General features: G+C 31.8%; 1 protein-coding gene across 3 annotated transcripts in view; it reads left to right on the forward strand.

Annotated features, from left to right (window-relative positions):
* Nucleotides 1–2,490: 2,490 nt before the first annotated feature.
* LOC100880608 (neurotrimin) overlaps nt 2,491–21,035 on the forward strand; it is a 185,131-nt gene continuing 166,586 nt past the window's right edge. For 2 of the 3 annotated variants that reach the window (XM_012288790.2, XM_076539588.1), the window contains exon 1: nt 2,491–2,579. In XM_012288790.2, the coding sequence (XP_012144180.1) occupies nt 2,507–2,579 (73 nt within the window). In that variant the 5' untranslated portion in view covers nt 2,491–2,506. Of the gene's footprint in view, nt 2,580–19,137; nt 19,211–21,035 lie in introns of those variants that run through there. The other variant, XM_076539587.1, reaches the window with a different exon arrangement.

The following is a 21,035-nucleotide window of genomic DNA, read 5'->3' on the forward strand; positions in this document are numbered from 1 at the left end:
AACCGCCTTTCAAGAGGTCGAGCCAGCGGACTGTGAAAGGGAAGAAGAGACAAAGTGATAAATCTTAACTTAATTACTTGATAACGTAATTAACTTGAAAGTGACTAGTACACTGGCGACCGCCGTAGGCTTGCCTAGGGAATGCTGATAGTTATGGAGATAGTTCTTAATTGATTAAGAAAATTTGGAGATCTGAAGACCTTCAGCATTCGAAATTTATGAACTCTCAGATTTCGCGAATGGTGAAGTTTGTAGACGGAGTTATGTTATTTGGATCTTTCGGTTTCAAAGTTTGGATGAGAAAGATAACTGTTTCAGAAATTTGTAGATGTGGAAATTTGTAGTTTGGAGATGATTTATGAGAAGGTAGAAAATTTGAGAATTTAGCAAGTTATGATTTGAAAATTTATGGCATATGATCTGATGTTATATTCATACTTAAAAAATTGTATATTTATAAATTTTCTAAATTGAGTTATTCAAAGTTTATAGAGCTGTGAATCCATCAAATTACATTACTAAAACTTAATAAATAGAGAAGTACCTAAACTTATTCCTCTGAAGCTCAGAACTAATAATAATCAATGTTACGAGACTTCCCTGCAAAACACTATTCTAGTGTAAAGCACTAATCCTACCACATCAAATCTACCACATCACTATATAGTCTAAGAGCTTTCTACATCATTTGTAAGTGTATTCAAGTTCATTTGTAAGTTGTAAGGTGTCATTACTTGTAAGGCATTTCAGAAAAATGAGTACCTTAATTCGACCACAACAAGTCATTATACGACCACACTGAAGCCTATGACAACTAGTTTGGCAGGACATCTCAAAGATGTCTCACGTTTCAATAACCCTATCACATAAAACCTTTTCCCTACATAGCCAAAGAACCTTATACATTCTAATTCCATGACAGGTGCAAGGTATTTTCCAAAAATTAGTTCGTTCATTCGATCATAATAAGTCGTTACGATCGCATTGAAGCTTGTGACCACTGATCAGTCTTGCAAGACTTCACAAACGCTACGTCCCACTAATACTATCATATAAAATCTTTTTACTATACAGCCGAAGAAGCTTGTACATCATTCTAACTTTACAATAGTTGTAAATAGGACTCCTCCAAAAATTAGTTCACTAACTCGAGCACAATTAATAAATTATTATTACTTTCAAGTCTATGACCATAGTTTTGCAGGACTTTCTAAACATCACGTTCCACTAACCCTATCACGAAAATCTTTTTATTACATATCCAAAGAATCTTGTACATCATTCTAACTTTACAACAGTTGTAAATAGGCATCATCCAAAAACTAGTTTTTTAATTCGATCATAATTAATAAATTATTACTACTTTGAAAACTATAGTCACAGTCTTACAAAACACCTTACACTCTACGTCCTACTAACTTACAAAATTCAAAAATTCTGAAATTCTAACTTATCAAAATTCCAATATTCCAAAATACAAAATACCAAATTTCCAAATTTCCAAATTCCAAAATTGCAAACCACAGAAATACCAAAAGTCTATTTGAAAGTATCAAATTTTTAAATTTCCAAATTCTGAAATTCTAAAATTCTCAAATTTCCAATTTCCCAAGCGTTCAAACTCTCAGATACCGAAATCTTAAATTCCCAATTTCTCAGATTCCCAAATTCCCAAATTCCCAAATTTCCCAATTTTCAAATTCCTAATTCTAAAATTTCAAAATTCCCAAATTTCCCAATTCCCAAATTCCCAAATTCCCAAATTCCCAAATTCCCAAATTCCCAAGTTCCCAAGTTCCCAAATTCCCAAATTCCCAAATTCCCAAATTCCCAAGTTCCCAAATTCCCAAATTCCCAAATTCCCAAATTCCCAAATTTCCAAATTCCAAAGCTGCAAACCACAGAAATACCAAAAGTCTATTTGGAAGTATCAAATTTTTAAGTTTCCAAATTCTGAAATTCTAAAATTCTCAAATTTCCAATTTCCCAAGCGTTCACACCCTCATTGTCAGATAGCGAAATTTCAAATTCCTAAATCCTTAGATTCACAAATTCCAGTATTCCAAAATTTCAAAATTCCAAAATTCCTAAATTCCGAAATTTCATGTTCCAATTCCCAAACCCTAATTCCAAACCTCCACTAACCCTACCCCACAAAGCATTCTCAGTACCAAAAAATCTTATCTTAGTTCCACAACAGTTGTAAAAATGCATCCCCAAAAATCTATTACCCTAATTCGACAGAAATTAATAAATTACTACTTTGAAGTCCATGAACCGCAGTTATGCAACTCCCAAACCCCCGTTCCACTAACCCTACCCCACAAAGCATTCTCAGTACCAAAGCACCTTATCCTAGCTCCACAGTTGTAAACATGCATCCCCCAAAAATTAGTTCCCTAATTCGCGAATTAAAGGGCGCAGGCGTGACTCGGTTGGCGGCAAAGCGTCGCGACGCCTCGCTTACGCCACTCAGTTGACGTAGCCGCGTCGTTCACACAACACTATGCTCCAGATTCTCGCGATTCCGGTTTTCTGCATTGTGGCATGGGTATCCGCGCTGAACGATCCGTTGTCAGGTAAATCGAGCAATTATCCGAACCTTCACCCCCGGTCTCTCAGTGGAACTAGATCTTCCTTTCCAGTTATTGCAACGTGTCGCCATGTGTTTTCTTTTCGATGTTGTTCGATGTAAATGTCTCTTAACAAAAACAGAGAATCGTTAAATGTTTGGTGTTGTTTCGAGGACTAGTATCATCGTGCGGATATTGTAAGTCTTTAAACAACAGCCGTTCTGGTATAAAACTCGAGTTTCAGTAGGTGGTTCTGTTAAGTGCGATTTCATATTTCCTGGAAGAATTCGTCACTGTTTGTGCATTCAGGTCGGAAAAGTATTAATGAATCGTGTGATCTGGGAGATAGTCTGATTACGTGATTTATGGTTACTCTGCTGACTTCGAGGTATAATGCATATACTGATTAGGGATCACATGTTAGCTTTCTTGCTCCGAGTACCAGTTGTCTTGTAAATCGGGTTGTAAAGCGATCTTCGATCGAGTTTAAACGTTATGGGGTAATTGAGGAAGGGTTTGTGATGGTTTGTTTATTTTTTGATCCTTTTTGGACACGAACTTATGGTAGTAATTGAGGAAGGGGCTAGTGATGGTTTGTTTATTTTTGGATCCTTTTTGGACACGAACTTATGGTAGTAATTGAGGAAGGGGCTAGTGATGGTTTGTTTATTTTTGGATCCTTTTTGGACATGAGCTGTTTAGGTGTGATGACGAACGTAAAACGAGTGTTCTAGGTTTGTAATACGACTGAGTTTTGATTACAGTTTATAAGTTATTCTGACTGGAGTTACTATCGTAATTAATGTGTTATGCATAGAATTAGTGAGTTACGATCACAGTTAGTCAGTTTAGGCCCACAATTAAGTTTGTTAAGTCCAGAATTAATCATTTTGTTAGGACTACCATTAAGTTTGTTAATTCCAGAATTCATAATTTTGTTAGGCCCACAATTAAGTTTGTTAAGTCTAGAATTAATCATTTTGTTAGGTCCACAATTAAGTTTGTCAAGTCCAGAATTAATAATTTTGTTAGGACTACCATTAAGTTTGTTAAGTCTAGAATTAATCATTTTGTTAGGTCCACAATTAAGTTTGTTAAGTCCAGAATTAATAATTTTGTTAGGCCCACAATTAAGTTTGTTAAGCCCAGAATTAATCATTTCGTTAGGCCCACAATTAAGTTTGTTAAGCCCAGAATTAATCATTTCATTAGACCCACAATTAAGTTTGTTATGTCCACAATTAATAATTTTGTTAGACTCACAATTAAGTTTGTTAAGCCCAGAATTAATAATTTTGTTAGACCCACAATCAAGTTTGTCAAGTCCAGAATTAATAATTTCGTTAGGCCCACAATTAAGTTTGTTAAGCCGAGAATTAATAATTTTGTTAGATCCACAATTAAGTTTCTTAACTCCAGAATTAATCATTTTGCTAGGCCCACAATTAAGTTTCTTAACTCCAGAATTAATCATTTGTTATTCTCACAATTAATTTTCTTAAGTTCAGAATTAATTATTTTGTTAGGCCTACAATTAAGTTTGTTAACTCCAGAATTAATCATTTGTTAGGATTACAATTATCCAGTATCGACCATAATTAATAAATTATTTCAACCACAATTAACCAGTTACTTCGACCACAATTAATCAATTATTTCGACCATAATTAGTCAGTCATTACACACTCTCTTCTGAACATACCAGTGCAGCTGTAAAGTTTAACATCTCAGTTTTCTACTACAATATAAAAAGTTTCGGTGTCAAACGTCACATAAATTCCAAGGAAATAGGGAAGCTATTAATATTCTTATATGTTGAAAGCATGCAATTTGAATCAATGGTATAAAAATGGTAATTGACAATGGCATTAGCAATGGTAAGTTAATAAATCAGAATGTAAAGAGCTTAAATCTTTTGCTGATATGTTGCTTGAATACCTGGTAATTTTTTATACTTTTCGTGCTAGTATTTTATCTTGCAAGATGGATGTCCATAAATATGCTTCAAAGTTTAGTTACCTCATTTTATTTTCAATCTTAGTATTATTTTATTCAAGTTATCTTATTTTTGTTCAAAGAGTTTATTCGCAATTTTTTGACGAGTTTTAAGTTATAGTTACTCTAAGCAACCTTCACATTTTCTGTAGTGAAAAATCATAGTGGATAAAAATAAAATTAACCTCTCTTGAACTTTAACGACTTCTATAAATTTTTAAGTAATTACAGTTAATATTATAATTAAGAATGTACGGTTTTAAAATTACAATATTACTAAAAATGTTAATAGAAATTTATCACAAGCATGAGATTGCAGAAATTTTTTAAATATGTGTTTCAAGTGTCCCAATATTATCGAACAATGATTAGATCGATCATATCGAGACGATGGCATGTTGCTATTTATTTGAAGAATTCTTCAAGTTTATTTGTTTCATCGATTCTCTGCTGTTGACGTTATTCCATTGTTGTGCTAATGTTATCTACCTTTGGGAGTTAGGTATTACAATCATGAAATACAATAATTTCTCTCCTGGAATTTAGATTTAATTCTGCATCACTGGTTGTGATTGTGAGAATGAAGGGTGGTTGTGTTCAGAATAGTGGAATGCAAATATGAAATACAACATTTGTATTGTAGCTTTGAAAAATTCTGTGTTCTTTGTACATTGGAGCAATATTAGATTTAAATTGATTGATTCTTGAAATATACAAAATAGAAAAATTTCAAAAAATCGAAGTCCCGAATTTCCGAAATTATAGAGAGGCAGAGTTTAAGAATTTTAAGATTGTAGAGATTTAAGGTTGCAAAATTCAGAAATTCATGAAATTGGAGTTTAAAAATTTTAATTCTATAAATCCTTAACATCATGAAATTCTAATAATTTTAATTGTAAACATGGTCAAGCAAAATCTCAAAGTGTCAAATATTCTAATATTTAAAAGTTTAGAACTCCCTAAATTGCAAAATTAACATTATATATTTTCAAAGTTGCAAAATGATCCTGAGTCTTGGATTCTAAAATCATAAAGTTTTTAAAATTCAAAAATATCAAAATTCTAAGGTACCAAAATTCCAAATTCCAAATTACCAAAATTCTAAAGTAACAAAATTCAAAAATTTTAAATTACCAAAATTGCAAAATACCAAAATTACAGATTACAAACTACCAAAATTCCAAAATGCAAATATCAAGATTCCAAATTACCAAAATTCCAAATTTCAAATTCCCCAAATTCCAAATTCCCCAAATTCCAAATTCTCCAAATTCCAAATTCTCCAAATTCCAAATTCCCCCAATCCCAAATTTCCCAAATTCCAAATTCTCCAAATTCCAAATTCTCCAAATTCCAAATTCTCCAAATTCCAAATTCTCCAAATTCCAAATTCTCCAAATTCCAAATTCTCCAAATTCCAAATTCCCCAAATCCCAAATTTCCCAAATTCCAAATTCTCCAAATTCCAAATTCTCCAAATTCCAAATTCTCCAAATTCCAAATTCTCCAAATTCCAAATTCTCCAAATTCCAAATTCTCCAAATTCCAAATTCTCCAAATTCCAAATTCTCCAAATTCCAAATTCTCCAAATTACAAATTCTCCAAATTACAAATTCTCCAAATTACAAATTCTCCAAATTACAAATTCTCCAAATTACAAATTCTCCAAATTACAAATTCTCCAAATTACAAATTCTCCAAATTACAAATTCTCCAAATTCCAAATTCTCCAAATTCCAAATTCTCCAAATTCCAAATTCTCCAAATTCCAAATTCTCCAAATTCCAAATTCTCCAAATTACAAATTCTCCAAATTACAAATTCTCCAAATTACAAATTCTCCAAATTACAAATTCTCCAAATTCCAAATTCTCCAAATTCCAAATTCTCCAAATTCCAAATTCTCCAAATTCCAAATTCTCCAAATTCCAAATTCTCCAAATTCCAAATTCTCCAAATTCCAAATTCTCCAAATTCCAAATTCTCCAAATTCCAAATTCTCCAAATTCCAAATTCTCCAAATTCCAAATTCTCCAAATTCCAAATTCTCCAAATTCCAAATTCTCCAAATTCTAAGTTCTCCATATTCCAAATTTCTCAAATCCCAAATTCCCCTAATCCTAAATTCCTCAAATCACAAATTCCCCCAATTCCAAATTCCCCAAATCCTAAATTCCTCATATTCCAAATTCTAAAATTCCAAAATTCCAAATTCCAAATTACCAAGATTCCAAAATTCCAAAATACCAAAATACCAAAATACCAAAATACCAAAATTTCAAGTTATCGAAATTCTAAAATTCCGAAATCCCAAAATTTCAAATCACCAAAACTGCAAACCCCAGAAATACCAAAAGTCTACTCGAAACTCCAATTTCCAAAAATGAGCTAACCCTCTAAACTTCATACCTCAACCCAAAAAATTACGCAAATCTATCAACCACCTCCAAGCCATCAACCCTGCAATACCTCGTTCAGTCATTAAATCTATCAATAAAGTTAAGCTCCCAAATACTATCAAAATTGACTTCCTATCTATTATAACATCAGATCAATTTCTGAAACCGATATCGTTTAAATATTTAATTGCTTCGACCAGGAATAATCTCTTTCATTAGTTCCACTGAACTACTTTCAAGTCAGAAGAAATACATATATCCATTGAGAATTGATAAGAAAGAATTGTTTCGAGAACGCTAGAATCGTTCTGGATCGATGGGAAACTAAATTTACAACGCGATTCAGTAACACCGTGCGCGAATCCGTACTGACGCGCATTTTATGCAACTATATATGAAGCACTAAAACGGGGGTGGCGATTAAAGAGATTCAGCGTGTCGATAAGATTTCGATCACCTCTCTCGAGTACTATCAGGCGTGTCACAGGCAACCGTTCTTTTTCTAAGAAATAATGAAACGGTAACGTGTTTTAAAAGCGATGTTTCCAAAGAACCTACGATTATTGGAATGAGACTATGCTAACTTTTTTAATGTGGTAGTTATTCGACAAAAGCACCGGTAAATACATGTGTGTATACTGTAATATCGGTGTCGAGAGTTTTGTTCGAGATAGAGAAGCAAATAGTAGTATATTAATGGATATAAATAAGAGTATATTTATTAGTGTACTGTTTGATGTAAAATTCGTGTGGTATTTAGGATCTTAGCTCGAGTTATTTAGTTTATTTTATTTGTGTGGAAGGAGTCGTTTTTAGTACTGATATTGTTGGGTTAAAATTATAAGTCAGTTTAATAATTATTCAGTTTAATTTATTTGTGTGGAAGGAGTTTCTTTTAGTACTGATATTGTTGGGTTAAAATTAGAAGTCAGTTTAGTACTTATTCAGTTTATTTTATTTATATGGAAGGAGTCTAACTTGGTACTGGCATTGTCAGTTTGAAATTTCAAGTATATTTATAGTTATATTACGAGTTATAAATTTGATTTTTATTTATAGCTATGTTACAAATTATCAATTTTATTTACATTTATAGTCATATTGTGAGTTAATAATTTTACTTGCATTCAAACTTAACCATTTAACAAATTTAACAAGTTTAACGAATTTAACAAATTTAACAAATTTAACAAGTTTAACAAATTTAACAAATTTAACAAATTTAACAAATTTAACAAATTTAACAAGTTTAACAAATTTAACAAGTTTAACAAATTTAACAAGTTTAACAAATTTAACAAATTTAACAATTTTACTTATGTTCTAACTTGACATTTTTATTTAATCTATAGTCATATTCTAACTTAACAATTTTACCCTAAATTTTGTACACCTTGAAATTAGACTAAACGTAAGCACTACATTAATCTTATTTTGTTTAAAAATATAATATTGTAGATACAATGTTCATTATTGAAACAAGTGAAGAGCACTTATTTTTCTAGAAATTTGATCAGAAAATTAAAAATTAATAACTAGTTTCTTTAACTATAAATAGTTACCATTATTTTAAATTTACTCTTTTCCTAATTCGTCCTTAGCTTTATTGTAAATCTTTTCCATTTTGATGTGGTTAAAATTATGTTTTCATTCTTTTGTTTCTTCAAGTTGAAACAGAAGCGCCCTCTATGGTTGAAAACCTCTGATCCACGTGTTTTACTAAACTATTTCTTTCCTGATTCAACAAAACTGGATTTACCACATCTTTCAATGCTTTTCCCAGTAAAAATGTCTTCCCTATTACTTGGTGTTTTTAAATTTTTTTCTAGACAGCTAGTTTTTGAAATAAATTAAATATCCGCAAGATGACTGCGTCTCCTACACTTTGATTGTTGATTAAACATCTTTAGATACATACTTAAATACATATTATAATATATGTATATAACACACATAATACACACATAAACCTTATTCAAATTTTGAATACTCTTCAACTTTAAATTTAGGTCCAGCTGTAAGTTACATTATCAAGGATCCCTGAATATAAAATAGTTACAACATTTAAATTTTCTTCGTTCGTTTTAATGTTATAGCCCTGAATAGTTAGTCTTGACTAATGAATGTGTTAAATAAATGGTAAGGGAAGGGGATACATTTTCTACTAAATATCTGTTAAAGTTAAAGCACAGTTATCTTCAAAATGTCGACCCTCCAAACTGAAACATCTCATAACCCAAAAATGTTTACTAAAACCGACTTACAAATGCACTTTGACTTTATAAAAATTCATAAGATCTTATAACGTGACGCAAACATAGATATATCGTTATGGTTGCAAATCCACATGGCTGAACAAAGTTATGTCACAACTTCTGCAACGTCACTCTGTATCCAAGTAAATGCGTCTCAATGTGTTGCACTGTCCGACTTAACCTGTTCTCAGATTCCACATGATATATTAGAGTTAGAGCAACTTTAGCATATTTAGAATATTCCTTAAACTATACAAAAATGATTCATATTAAAATACTTTAATATTCTGGTATATAATAGTAATAGTCAGGTATGAAAACAAATAGAGTTTTTATTTATTCTTTATTAAGATATATGTATTCATACTTTTTTGATAAATGACTTTAATGTGATTTTTATTATGTTCTATAATACAATTTTCTTGGAACTTAGTTACAGAAATTATTATTACTATTAACCTTATCTCATGATTTATCAGGTGTGTCAGTCAAAAGTAATCAATTAGAGCTACAATATTAAAAAAATATAGAAAGTTGAAATGTTATGTCAATTTTCTATTCAACGAACTCAGAATGAACTTGAACTTTATAACTGAATTTTATAACTGAACTCGAACTTCAGATTGTACCTTCAGTACATTAAAAATTCGACTAAAATTTATTATGTTTGAAACGCAGGTGCGTCACGTGCAAGTATTTTTCAAAGTAAGATGAACAAGTACACATAAATATATATAAATATATATAATATATATAAGTATACAAGTATGGTTTATAAGTACATAAGAATTGTTGCAGATAAATTAATTTATAATTCTTGCATTTACCTTTTATTCCTAAGACTTACAATTGATCATTTCACAATTGATCATCATACATCATAGGAATAATCTGTATACATGCATTTGCATATAAATTTGTATATAAATGCCAGAGGAGATGGAATAAGGCACACACTTTATAGAATATGTTAATGACCTTGAAGCTATAAAAGATGACAGTCAAAACGAACCCCTGTTCATTAGATGTCTCTAGGTAGAAAGACGAGGTTAGATTCGTGGTAAAGGTACATTCAAATGGAAACGTGCAAAGTCAGCATTGTGCGACCCGCGCTCTTTCTTTCCTTATCCTTCCACCCTGCGCCCCCTTTTCTCAGCCCCCTTGCCGCGCGAATCATGGCAAGTATAAATTATCACGGCGGAAGTTAGTCCAACGAACTCTCCTTATCCTTTTGCGTGATAATAATTACTCTCTCTTTCTCGACCAGTCGAGTGGAAATAGGTTCTTTAGTCGTCTGACGGGACACTTCGTAGATCGTGCGGGAGATCCCTCGTTTATTTGCACCGAAACAATTATTTCTACGTCTATCAGCCTGGGGATGCATGCGCTTGTTGTAATTTCAGGGAGAAATTTTTTAATCATAATCATAGTTATATGGCTACTTAAGGTGGGATCCTGCTTTAGGAGCCCTAAAAAGAGCGTTTTTTAGGGAATTTTTTTAGGACAGAAAAAAAAAAGGTGACCCTAGTGAACTTTTTAGATTATTTTACTACATGTTTGAACAAGAAAAAAACAATTTTTGTACAGAAAAATATTCAAACGCAGCCGATTTTTATGCACATCTGTGCAACGCCTTTCAATTGCAGTCTCCAATCGGCGGGAAAGATGCAGTTCGTAATTTTCGTCTGAAATTAAAAAACCAAAGAGAATTCTAATTTTCATAGTCTTTCCTTCTATTTGAACTAAGAAAAACCAAAAAAATTGTGAAATTGTAAAATTTTCTCAGGTTTGAAGAAAATTTTCCTTTTTTTGAAAAAAAAAATTATTTCAACTTGCTAAAAAAGTTGTTTAAAAATATTTCTCGTGAATTTTTTTAGTTCAAATAGAAGGAGAGACTATGAAAATTAGAATTCTCTTTGGTTTTTTAATTTCAGACGAAAATTACGAACTGCAATTGAAAGGCGTTGCACAGATGTGCATAAAAATCGACTGCGTTTGAATATTTTTCTGTACAAAAATTGTTTTTTTCTTGTTCAAACATGTAGTAAAATAATCTAAAAAGTTCACTAGGGTCACCTTTTTTTTTCTGTCCTAAAAAAATTCCCTAAAAAACGCTCTTTTTAGGGCTCCTAAAGCAGGATCCCCCCTTAATGTTTTAGAATCAGAATTGCATCAAATCTTCAAGTTCCTAGATTCCTGAATTCCAATGTCAAATTGCTGGGTCTATTTTCTGGAGTATAATACTATTATATCCCCAATAAGTACTTTCAAGTCATCAAACTACAAACTACTACAAACAAACAGTACAAACTACTGAGTCGTCAAAAACACAAGATTGGAAGGAAGAAGTACCTTCTAATATTTCAAAATGTGTCAGTGATCATAAAATAACTGTTAATATATAGGGCGAAAGTAATTGGTCGTTAAACGCGAGTAAACAGAACGAAAATTGCGAGCAAGTAGTAGAAATCCGGGGGTTGAAAGAGAAGCGTTCGCTCCTAAGGCTAAATCGAGTTTCATATATTTCCTCAGTAAATTAGAGGGAAAGTTATTGCGGTTCGGAACGGAGCCAAGATAGAAACGCATAAGCATAAAATTGAAAGGATAATCGGACGAACGGGGAAGAGGAAGATGCCGGCGAATTAGGACCCACTGAGATATGCCGTAGCTATTATGCACACCTTGCGGTATAATGAGCGGCCAGGCTAATGACTTAGCGCCGAATTATCGCTTGTCGCTCGACCGACGTCCCCGTAAATCTACTATTCTGTTTCCTCTCTAATTGCGCAGACCTTGTTATCCAAATTAGTTACGCATTTGTCTAATGCTCTTAAGTAAACGTTGATCCGTTCTACCATATTGTTTGGTAACGTCACTGAATCATTTGCTGTATAAACAAGAGATAAAAACTTCATACTTTACCAAATTTATGGTTAAAATTTACAGTGAAACTCTTAACATATTAAACACTTATTAAATAAATAAATATTTTGCTACTTTGCAGTAAATTATTCTTACTTAAAGCCGAACTTTTTACCGAAGAAATATTTCAGTGCTCCCTAAAGTAGCGTGCAAAAGTTATGAATTCCACAGAAACCCTTAACGTGTTAAATATTTATTCTGTAAATTTCGTATGAATGCACATGAAAGTAAGCAACTTGAAGACAATGCTTAGAAAACAATGCGTTAACGTGTTTTACGCTGGAGAGGTATACTATGGTCGCGTTAACTGATCGCCGCCGGGCCTCAGCGCGATCAGTTACCGCGAGACTCGGTTTCTAAGAGAACCATCGATGAAAGTAAAGCAACGTGTAACGATTACGATCGATATATCTGGAGCTTAGAACTGCGTATCTGAGTGCTTTGTTCTGTTATAGCATGAATATATCTACGGTTCTAACCTGCGGCTATATTAGTCGAGATCGTTGCTCCATGTTTCTTTGTTCTCATTGACTTCACAAAATTAATTTGGAAGAAATATTAGAGACAGCTTGCGATTACCTATTGAGGGATTTTAACTAACTTTAAGGAGATGTATTTACTTGTATTTACTTCATTGTAAATACAAACATATTTCGACGAATTTAGTGAATAACCATATGTGATATGTGTCAGGTTAGAAAGTTTCTAAAGTTTTGTTTCAGTGATCGAAATCTTGATTGTGAAATCTTGATAGTCTTTGAAAGTGCAGCAGTATAGCAGTAGTTATTTCTGAGCCACCATTGGTAGAGTATCTAGATACGTATATCTACACAGACAAATTCATTTTATCCTAAGCTCAACTTTCGGCGCAGTGTTATAAATTTTTATTACTGCAGTGATAAATGCGGCGAACGGAACGCTATTCTTTATTTCAGCGATTTCTATGATTTTTTATTAAAATGAGATTTGATTTCTCCAGGCGATTTCATTAGATAGATGGCACGGATAATCTAGATAATATAGATAACCCAGATGAATGTGTTTCATATATCATTTAATTGACACATTTTTTGTTACCACCTCACGCTTGCATGCAGTATTTATAACCATGTTTCTTTTGCAAGATTTATATCGGTATTTTTAATTAATACTCACTGTCTTATGTTATTGTATTATTTTTGGAGAAATATCTGTTAAGGATGTTTGACAGTTTTTTGATTTTTGTAGATGAAGAGTTTGATTTGGGGATTTGGGAATTTGGGGATAAGGAGAGTTATTTGGGGAATTGGGGAGTTTAGGATTTGAGGAATTGGAGAGTGGGAGATTTGGGGATTTAAGGGTTTAGGGATTTAGGGATTTAAGGATTTAGGGACTTAGGGACTTAGGGATTTAGGGATTTAGGGATTTAGGGATTTAGGGATTTAGGGATTTGGAGATTTGGAAATTTAGGGATTTGAAGATATAGGGATTTGGAGATTTAGAGATTTGGAGATTTATGGATTTGGAGATTTAGGTACTTTGGAATTTGGAGATTTAGAGATTTGAGGAATTGGAAAATTGATAATTTGATAATTTGACAATTTGGAGATTTATAGAATTTGATATTTATGGGTGTGGGGATATTAGGATTTGAAGAGTTGGAAAACAATTTAAAAATTTAGAGAATCCTCAAATCTCCAAATCCACAAATCACTAAATCTCCAAACCTACAAATCTCCAAATTTTCAAATTACCAAATTATTAAATTTCCAATTCTTCAAAACCATAAATTCCTAAATCTCCAAATCTACGAATCTACAAATTTTCAAATTACCAAATTGTCAAATCCCTAAATCTCCAAATCTCTAAAACCCCTAATCCTTAAATCCCTAAATCCATAAATCCTTAAATCCCTAAACCCCTAAACCCCTAAATCCCTAAATCCCTAAATCCCCAGATCTCTAAATCCCCAAATCCCTAAATCCTTAAATCCCTAAATCCCTAAATCCCTAAATCCCCAAACCCCCAAATCTCTAAATCCCTAAATCCCCAAATTCCCAAATCCCTAAATTCCCTAATCCTTAAATCTCCAATCCTTAAATCCCCAAATCCCTAAATTCCCAAGTCCCTACATCCCTAAATCTCCAAATCCCTAAATCCCCAAATCTCCGAATCCCCAAATCCCCAAATCCCCAAATCCCCAAATCCATAAATTCCCAAATCCCCAAATCCCTAAATCCCCAAATCCCCAAATCCCTAAATCCCCAAATTAGAAAAACGAATACTAAAAAATGTGACATAGAAATACAAAAATATTTAAACATAAAACGTGGATAATTTAATGTCTCAATTCGAACAGTTATTTTCTAAGGACAGTTTGTTATCAATCATTGGTCAGTTAGAAAGTCTTGCCTACCGCGTAATGAGACGTTTAATTCACACAGTGACATTGATGTACGACGCATCATGCCTTTCCAATCCTTCGAATGACACGGCTGAAAGCTAAGGACGAAGCATTTAAATTAATTGCTCCGTCGATTCTAACGAGTGGACTGTCACCGTTTTGATTCGTTGATTACATAGAAGGGTGACTGGTGTTTGATTTATCGCGTATTTCGAGCTATTAGACGACGCTCATCCGTGATCGACGCGAGAGGGGTGTATATTTCATTATAACCGACGAACTGTGTGCTTTCTCCGCATTATTTGTTTTTCCCTTTTGTTGTCTCTTTCCTGGTAAATCATAATTATGGCTAAAATAAATTCTTACTTTGTCATTAAAACGGCGGTATGACAATTAATAACTGATTTTGGAATTATTTCATCAGCTCAACAACCAGTTTATTTCTTTTATTTCATTTCGTTTATTATTTTAATTTATTATTGTACGGCTTCTTTGATTTGCATGGTCTGTATTTAATTTATTATTAATACGTGAAATGTTTGGTTTTTGTATTATTTTGTAGGTTATGTTTAAGTTTAGTATTGTCAGTATAACGAACTTTAGTGTTTAATTGAATTTATTATTCGACGTGACAAGATTTATTGTTTACTTAAATTTATTATTTGATGTGACAAGTTTTATTGATCAAATTTATTATTCAACATGACAGGATTTATTCTTTTATTAAATTTATTATTCAACATGTCAAGTTTTATGGTTTACTTAAATTTATTATTCAATATTAAAAGTTTTATGGTTTTATTAAATTTAATATTGAACATGACAAGTTTTATTGTTTAATTAAATTTATTATTCAACATGACAAGTTTTATCGTTTACTTAAATTTATTATTCAATATTAAAAGTTTTATTGAATACTTAAATTTATTATTCAACATGAGAGGTTTTATTGTTTACTTAAATTTATTATTCAACATGACAAGATTTATTGTCTACTTAAATTATTTATTCAACATGACAAGATTTATTGTCTACTTAAATTTATTATTCAACATGACAAGATTTATTGTTTTATTAAATTTATTATTCAACATGACAAGCTTTATTGCGTACGTATATTCATTATTTTAAAAAATAAATTTTGTTGTTAATTGTATATGTGTTATATAATATAACAAATTTTTATTTTCTATATTATTTTACAACTTTTTTGAAGCCTGTAGGGGTAGTTTTTCTACTATCATTCAAGGTAACATTTATTATTTGACATTTAATTTATTTATTATTAATAGTGTTCAAAAATTGCAGTCAGATTAAGTCATCTAAAAAATTATTTATATAAAAAAAACAAAGTGATGATAAATTTTAATTACTCATTTATCCTAATTGATTTCATACATGACTTTTGAATCGTATGAACATCACACTAAATAAAATAGATGAACACGAAAATTTATGCTTAAGAATAATTAGCCGGGTATGTCTATTATTGGCAAATGGTGTGATATTTGCTAGGACAATTTTGCGTTTGATTGCACCTAATTCGTAAACAAGGAACCACTGTCAGTCAACGCATCTCTATTTGCACGCGCAATCGGTATTAAACTGGCAATTCGCATTGCACTTCGCAGTGCACTTTGCACCTCAAAACCACTCTACAGGAGATGTGGAATCGTGCGTGAACTAATACTGGATGATTAGCAGGCTCGTATTTTAACACGTTCTCCGTTAAACGAATTTTCGCTGCCTGCATACACTAACAATAAGCACCTTATCGACGTACGTGTTGTCGGTAAATCTGAATCAGTGAAAATCGACCGGTCAAATGCAGTGCTGGCGAGACGTTACTTTGAACCCCAGGCTAATTTTAGGGTAATTAGTAATCTTGTTTGCAAATCGTGTTTACTTGTATTTAAGTTGTGAAGGATGAAAGGGGAATTTGAATTGATTTTATAGAGAAATAATTTAAATTGATTTAGAGAAAGAAATAATTTAAACTAACTTAAAAAGGAAGAGGTATAACCTAAATTAAAAAAGAAACAACTTAGACTTACTTAAAAACAAAAGGTTATAAACTAAATTAGAAAAGAAGCAAACAATTTAGACTTACTTAAAAAGGAAAGGGTATAAACTAAATTTAAAAAAGAACAAATTACTTACACTTACTTAAAAAGGGAAGGGTATAAACTATATTTAAAAAAGAAACAAACAATTTAGATTTACTTAAAGAGGGAAGGGTATAAACTAAATTTAAAAAAGAACAAACTACTTACACTTACTTAAAAAGGGAAGGGTATAAACTACATTTAAAAAAGAAACAAACAATTTAGATTTACTTGAAGAGGGAAGGGTATAAACTAAATTTAAAAAAGAACAAACTACTTACACTTAAAAAGCAAAGGGTATAAACTAAATTAAAAAATAAACAATTTAGACTTACTTAAGAAGGGAAGGGTATAAACTAAATTTAAAAAAGAACAAACTACTGACACTTACTTAAAAATGAAAGGGTATAAACTAAATTTAAAAAAGAAACAAACAATTTAGATTTACTTAAAAAAGGAAGGGTATAAACTAAATTAGAAAAAAAGAAACAATTTAATCTGACTTAAGACAGATCTGATTTAAACTAATTTAATAAAAGAACTGATTTAAGCCAATTTAAAAAGAGAAATAATTTAAACTAATTCAAAAAAGAAATTATTTAAATTAAGTGAAAGCATAAATAGTTTGAACGAATTCATAAAAGAAATAATTTAACCTAATTTAAAACTAGTTTATAATTTATAAATAGATTTATTAAGAAATTGTTAGTGGTTCTTACATTTTTATTTTAATTGTCCAACTTCAAAAATTTTGTACTATTATTATTATAATAACATAGAGTTTGATATTCCTGTAAGTAAATTTCTGCTATGAGAAGTTTGAAACAATACTTTGCTGTTTTAAAATAATACCTGAAAGTTAATCAACAAAGAAATAATACATGAATTTCTGTTTGTTTTATATTGAATAACATCAAAGGAATAATTGTACAGTTTCAGACAAAATATCAATGAGATTTTTTATTTTTGTTTATTATTGGTTTATTATTGGTTTAAATGCTGTTAAACAAACAACATTCGGTGATTGAGCTTCAAAGGGTTTGCTGTTTCGAAGTGTCTCCGCAGGGCGGCGCTATTTCCCTGATTCGTCACTGATACTGATCCAATACAGTGGTTCTTCACAAATACTTATTACCAAAATCAAAATTAAGAAACTGTAGAACTATCGAGTAAAGTGTCTCCATACAAAATTTAAGGAAAATCCTAAAGTTATTTGTCATGTACTAATATCTTGCTTCAACCAATACAAAATAAATACAACAAAATTAACAAACAGTTCATTTAGTATAATATTGATAATTGATATTATTTTCACTAAACCTATGTGGTATTTAAATTTTAACATAAATTTAATTATTTATCTTAAATTTTAACATCAATTTTAATTCCCTGTTCAACATTTATTAAAAATTATTATAAAATTTGTATACTGTAGTACTTAATAATTTTATTGCATTTAAATATTGCACAACAGAAGATGAACCGAATATTTTCAATATACTGTTGCAATAAATCATAATTTCAAATAAACGTTGAATGCAGAGAATTGTATACAATAATTTTCTATACCGCTGGAATATAAATCGAATGCATATCAAACGGTTGTATTCACTCGAATAATCACTTCTCCAATTTGCATTTTTAATAATGGGACGTAATTCTTCATTGTCAGTAACGTAAGAACGTCCGGAATTCTGAATGGGGTAAATCTTCAAGAGATTTATCACCAAATTTTCTTCTGAAAATTTTTTAAACCATTCTATGCCACGTTCATTTATCACATCTTCTTCAAATGCCACATCTACATTATAGCGTGCTTTTGCAGCCTTTGACCTTGATCTGATAACCTCGAAGGGTCATAACTCATTGTAATTTGAATTCCAACTACAAATATCATCGTACATAATTATTCGCTACATAATTTTCTACAATTACTTTGCATGTAATAACACGTCAACGAGTATTATTTAGTAGTAAAAACAAAATTTAACAGCGATATAATGCAATTATTATTTAGTACATTATTTTGTGCTATTATTTTGTGCATAATAACAGAGGTAAAAGATTGAATAATAAAAGCAAGTAATATTTATCAGTATAATAATATAATTGTTGTTAATTACATAATTTTAAACAATTATTTGTGTATAATGACAGAAGTAAAAGAGTAACATGTAGCAATAAAAATATTTACACCAACTATAAACAGGAATATACATAATAACAGTGTAGTATATACATAGTAAAATGCATACTATTCCATTCAATAGACAGGGTGTCTCGCAATTAGTATAGATCCCGGAAATGGATAGTAGTTGACGCGATTCTGAGTAAGATTTCCCTTTGCAAAAATGGGGTTTGAAGCTTCGTTTTTGAATTATTAAGGAAACACACGGACCAATCAGAGCGCAAGGATTACGCATGCGCAGACGCGAGAGCGACAGCTTCGAGTCTACTGGCTGAGTGGTAAATGCAATGTATAGTATATTCATTGCTTGGTGAGTGCAACGCGTAAGAAATCAATGCGTGGTGAATGTAACGCGTGGTAAATACAAGGCGTGGCAAGTACTATGCGTGGTAAGTGCAGCACGTGGTATGCAACGCGTGATAAATTCAATGCGTGGTAAATACAACGCGTGGTAAATATAATGCGTGGTCAATACAACGCGTGGTAGGTGCAGCACGTGGTAAGCAACGTGTGGTAAATTCAATGCGTGGTAAATGCGACGCGTGGTAAATACAATGTGTGGTAAAGAACGCGTGGTAAATACAATGCGTGGTAAATACAACGCGTGGTAAATACAATGCGTGGTAAATACAACGCGTGGTAAATATGACGCTTAGTAGGTGCAGCACGTGGTAAGTAACGCGTGGTAAATACAACGCGTGGTGAATACAATGCGTGGTAAATACAACGCGTGGTAAATATGACGCTTGGTAGGTGCAGCACGTGGTAAGCAACGCGTGGTAAGTGCAGCACGTGGTAAATACAACGCGTGGTAAGTGCAGTACGTGGTAAAGAATGCGTGGTAAATACAAGGCGTGGTAAATACAACGCGTGGTAAAGAACGCGTGGTAAATACAACGCGTGGTAGGTGCAGCACGTGGTAAGCAACGTGTGGTAAATTTAATGCGTGGAAAATACAACGCGTGGTAAGTGCAGTACATGGTAAAAAATGCGTGGTAAATACAGTGCGTGGTAAATACAACGCGTGGTAAGTACTACGCGCTCAGCCGCTAGTTCGAAGCTGTCGCTCTCGCGTCTGCGCATGCGTAATCTTCGCGCCCTGATCGGTCTGTGTTTTTCCTTAATAATTGAAAAACAAAGCTTCAAAACCCACTTTTGCAAAGGGAAATCTTATTCAGTATCATATCAGCTACATTTCAGGGACTTACACTGGTTGTGACACACCCTGTACATAGTAATACAGCCTTACATACAATATAAACATAGCAGTATACATAACATGTACTTCCATGATTCGTATGCCTCTAAATTATGCAAAAGACATTTAAAACTTTCAAATGGCATACCTGACATGCCATTACAAAAGAAACTATATTCATATACTCCAGAATTAATATATGTGAGTACCATATAAATAAAGTGCCATATAAATAAATATATGAATAATTAAACGACAGAATAGTTAAAAGCTAAAACCTGAAATATCACGTTCACCCCAACTTCAAAAACGGAATGTATACCTGATTAAATCGTAAAGGTACTGCTTTTATGATAATGGGAAATAAAATCCTTTTGTTTCGAATAGAAATTGTAAGCCAGATAATTGAAATACAACTTCTGGCAGAAGTTACGTAAACGTGTATCAAATGAAAATGTTCTGCATGAAAATCATGCTTCATGTTCCTTTTATCCTATGAATGTTGAACTTTTCGCTGAAAATTATAATTCCTCGTATATGGAGCTCATGATACAAACATTGCGGCCACATTTTGAAAATAGCGTACGTTCGTCCTGGTTGGCACGTGTCCGTCAGAATTACGAAAGGAATATTTATAAAATTAAATTTCCACTTGGGATCATTTTGAAGTGACTAATTTTGAATCTAGTGCTATATTTTCGTCTATATTCGAGCTGACATTTGTTGAGGACATTAAGCACTGCTGGCTCTGCGAAAAGTAGATTCAATTATGTCATTGACAGCAGCATAAATTAAATAATGAAGCATCTTTGCGAAAGGATCCTATTTAAAAGAGAAGAGGGTCACTCCTTGAATAGACATCTCCGAGCAAATGACCAGATAAGTTCTCCCTTTCTATCTTTAAACTGCCTTATAGAACCATTCTGACCTGCTGTATTCTTCTTTAGTTATAAACGAATGCAAGTTCATATTAATGTAAATGTATTAAGTCACACATATTCATATTAAATTACATA

Source organism: Megachile rotundata, chromosome 14 (assembly GCF_050947335.1).
Source record: "Megachile rotundata isolate GNS110a chromosome 14, iyMegRotu1, whole genome shotgun sequence".
In the NCBI taxonomy this organism is placed as follows: domain Eukaryota; kingdom Metazoa; phylum Arthropoda; class Insecta; order Hymenoptera; family Megachilidae; genus Megachile; species Megachile rotundata.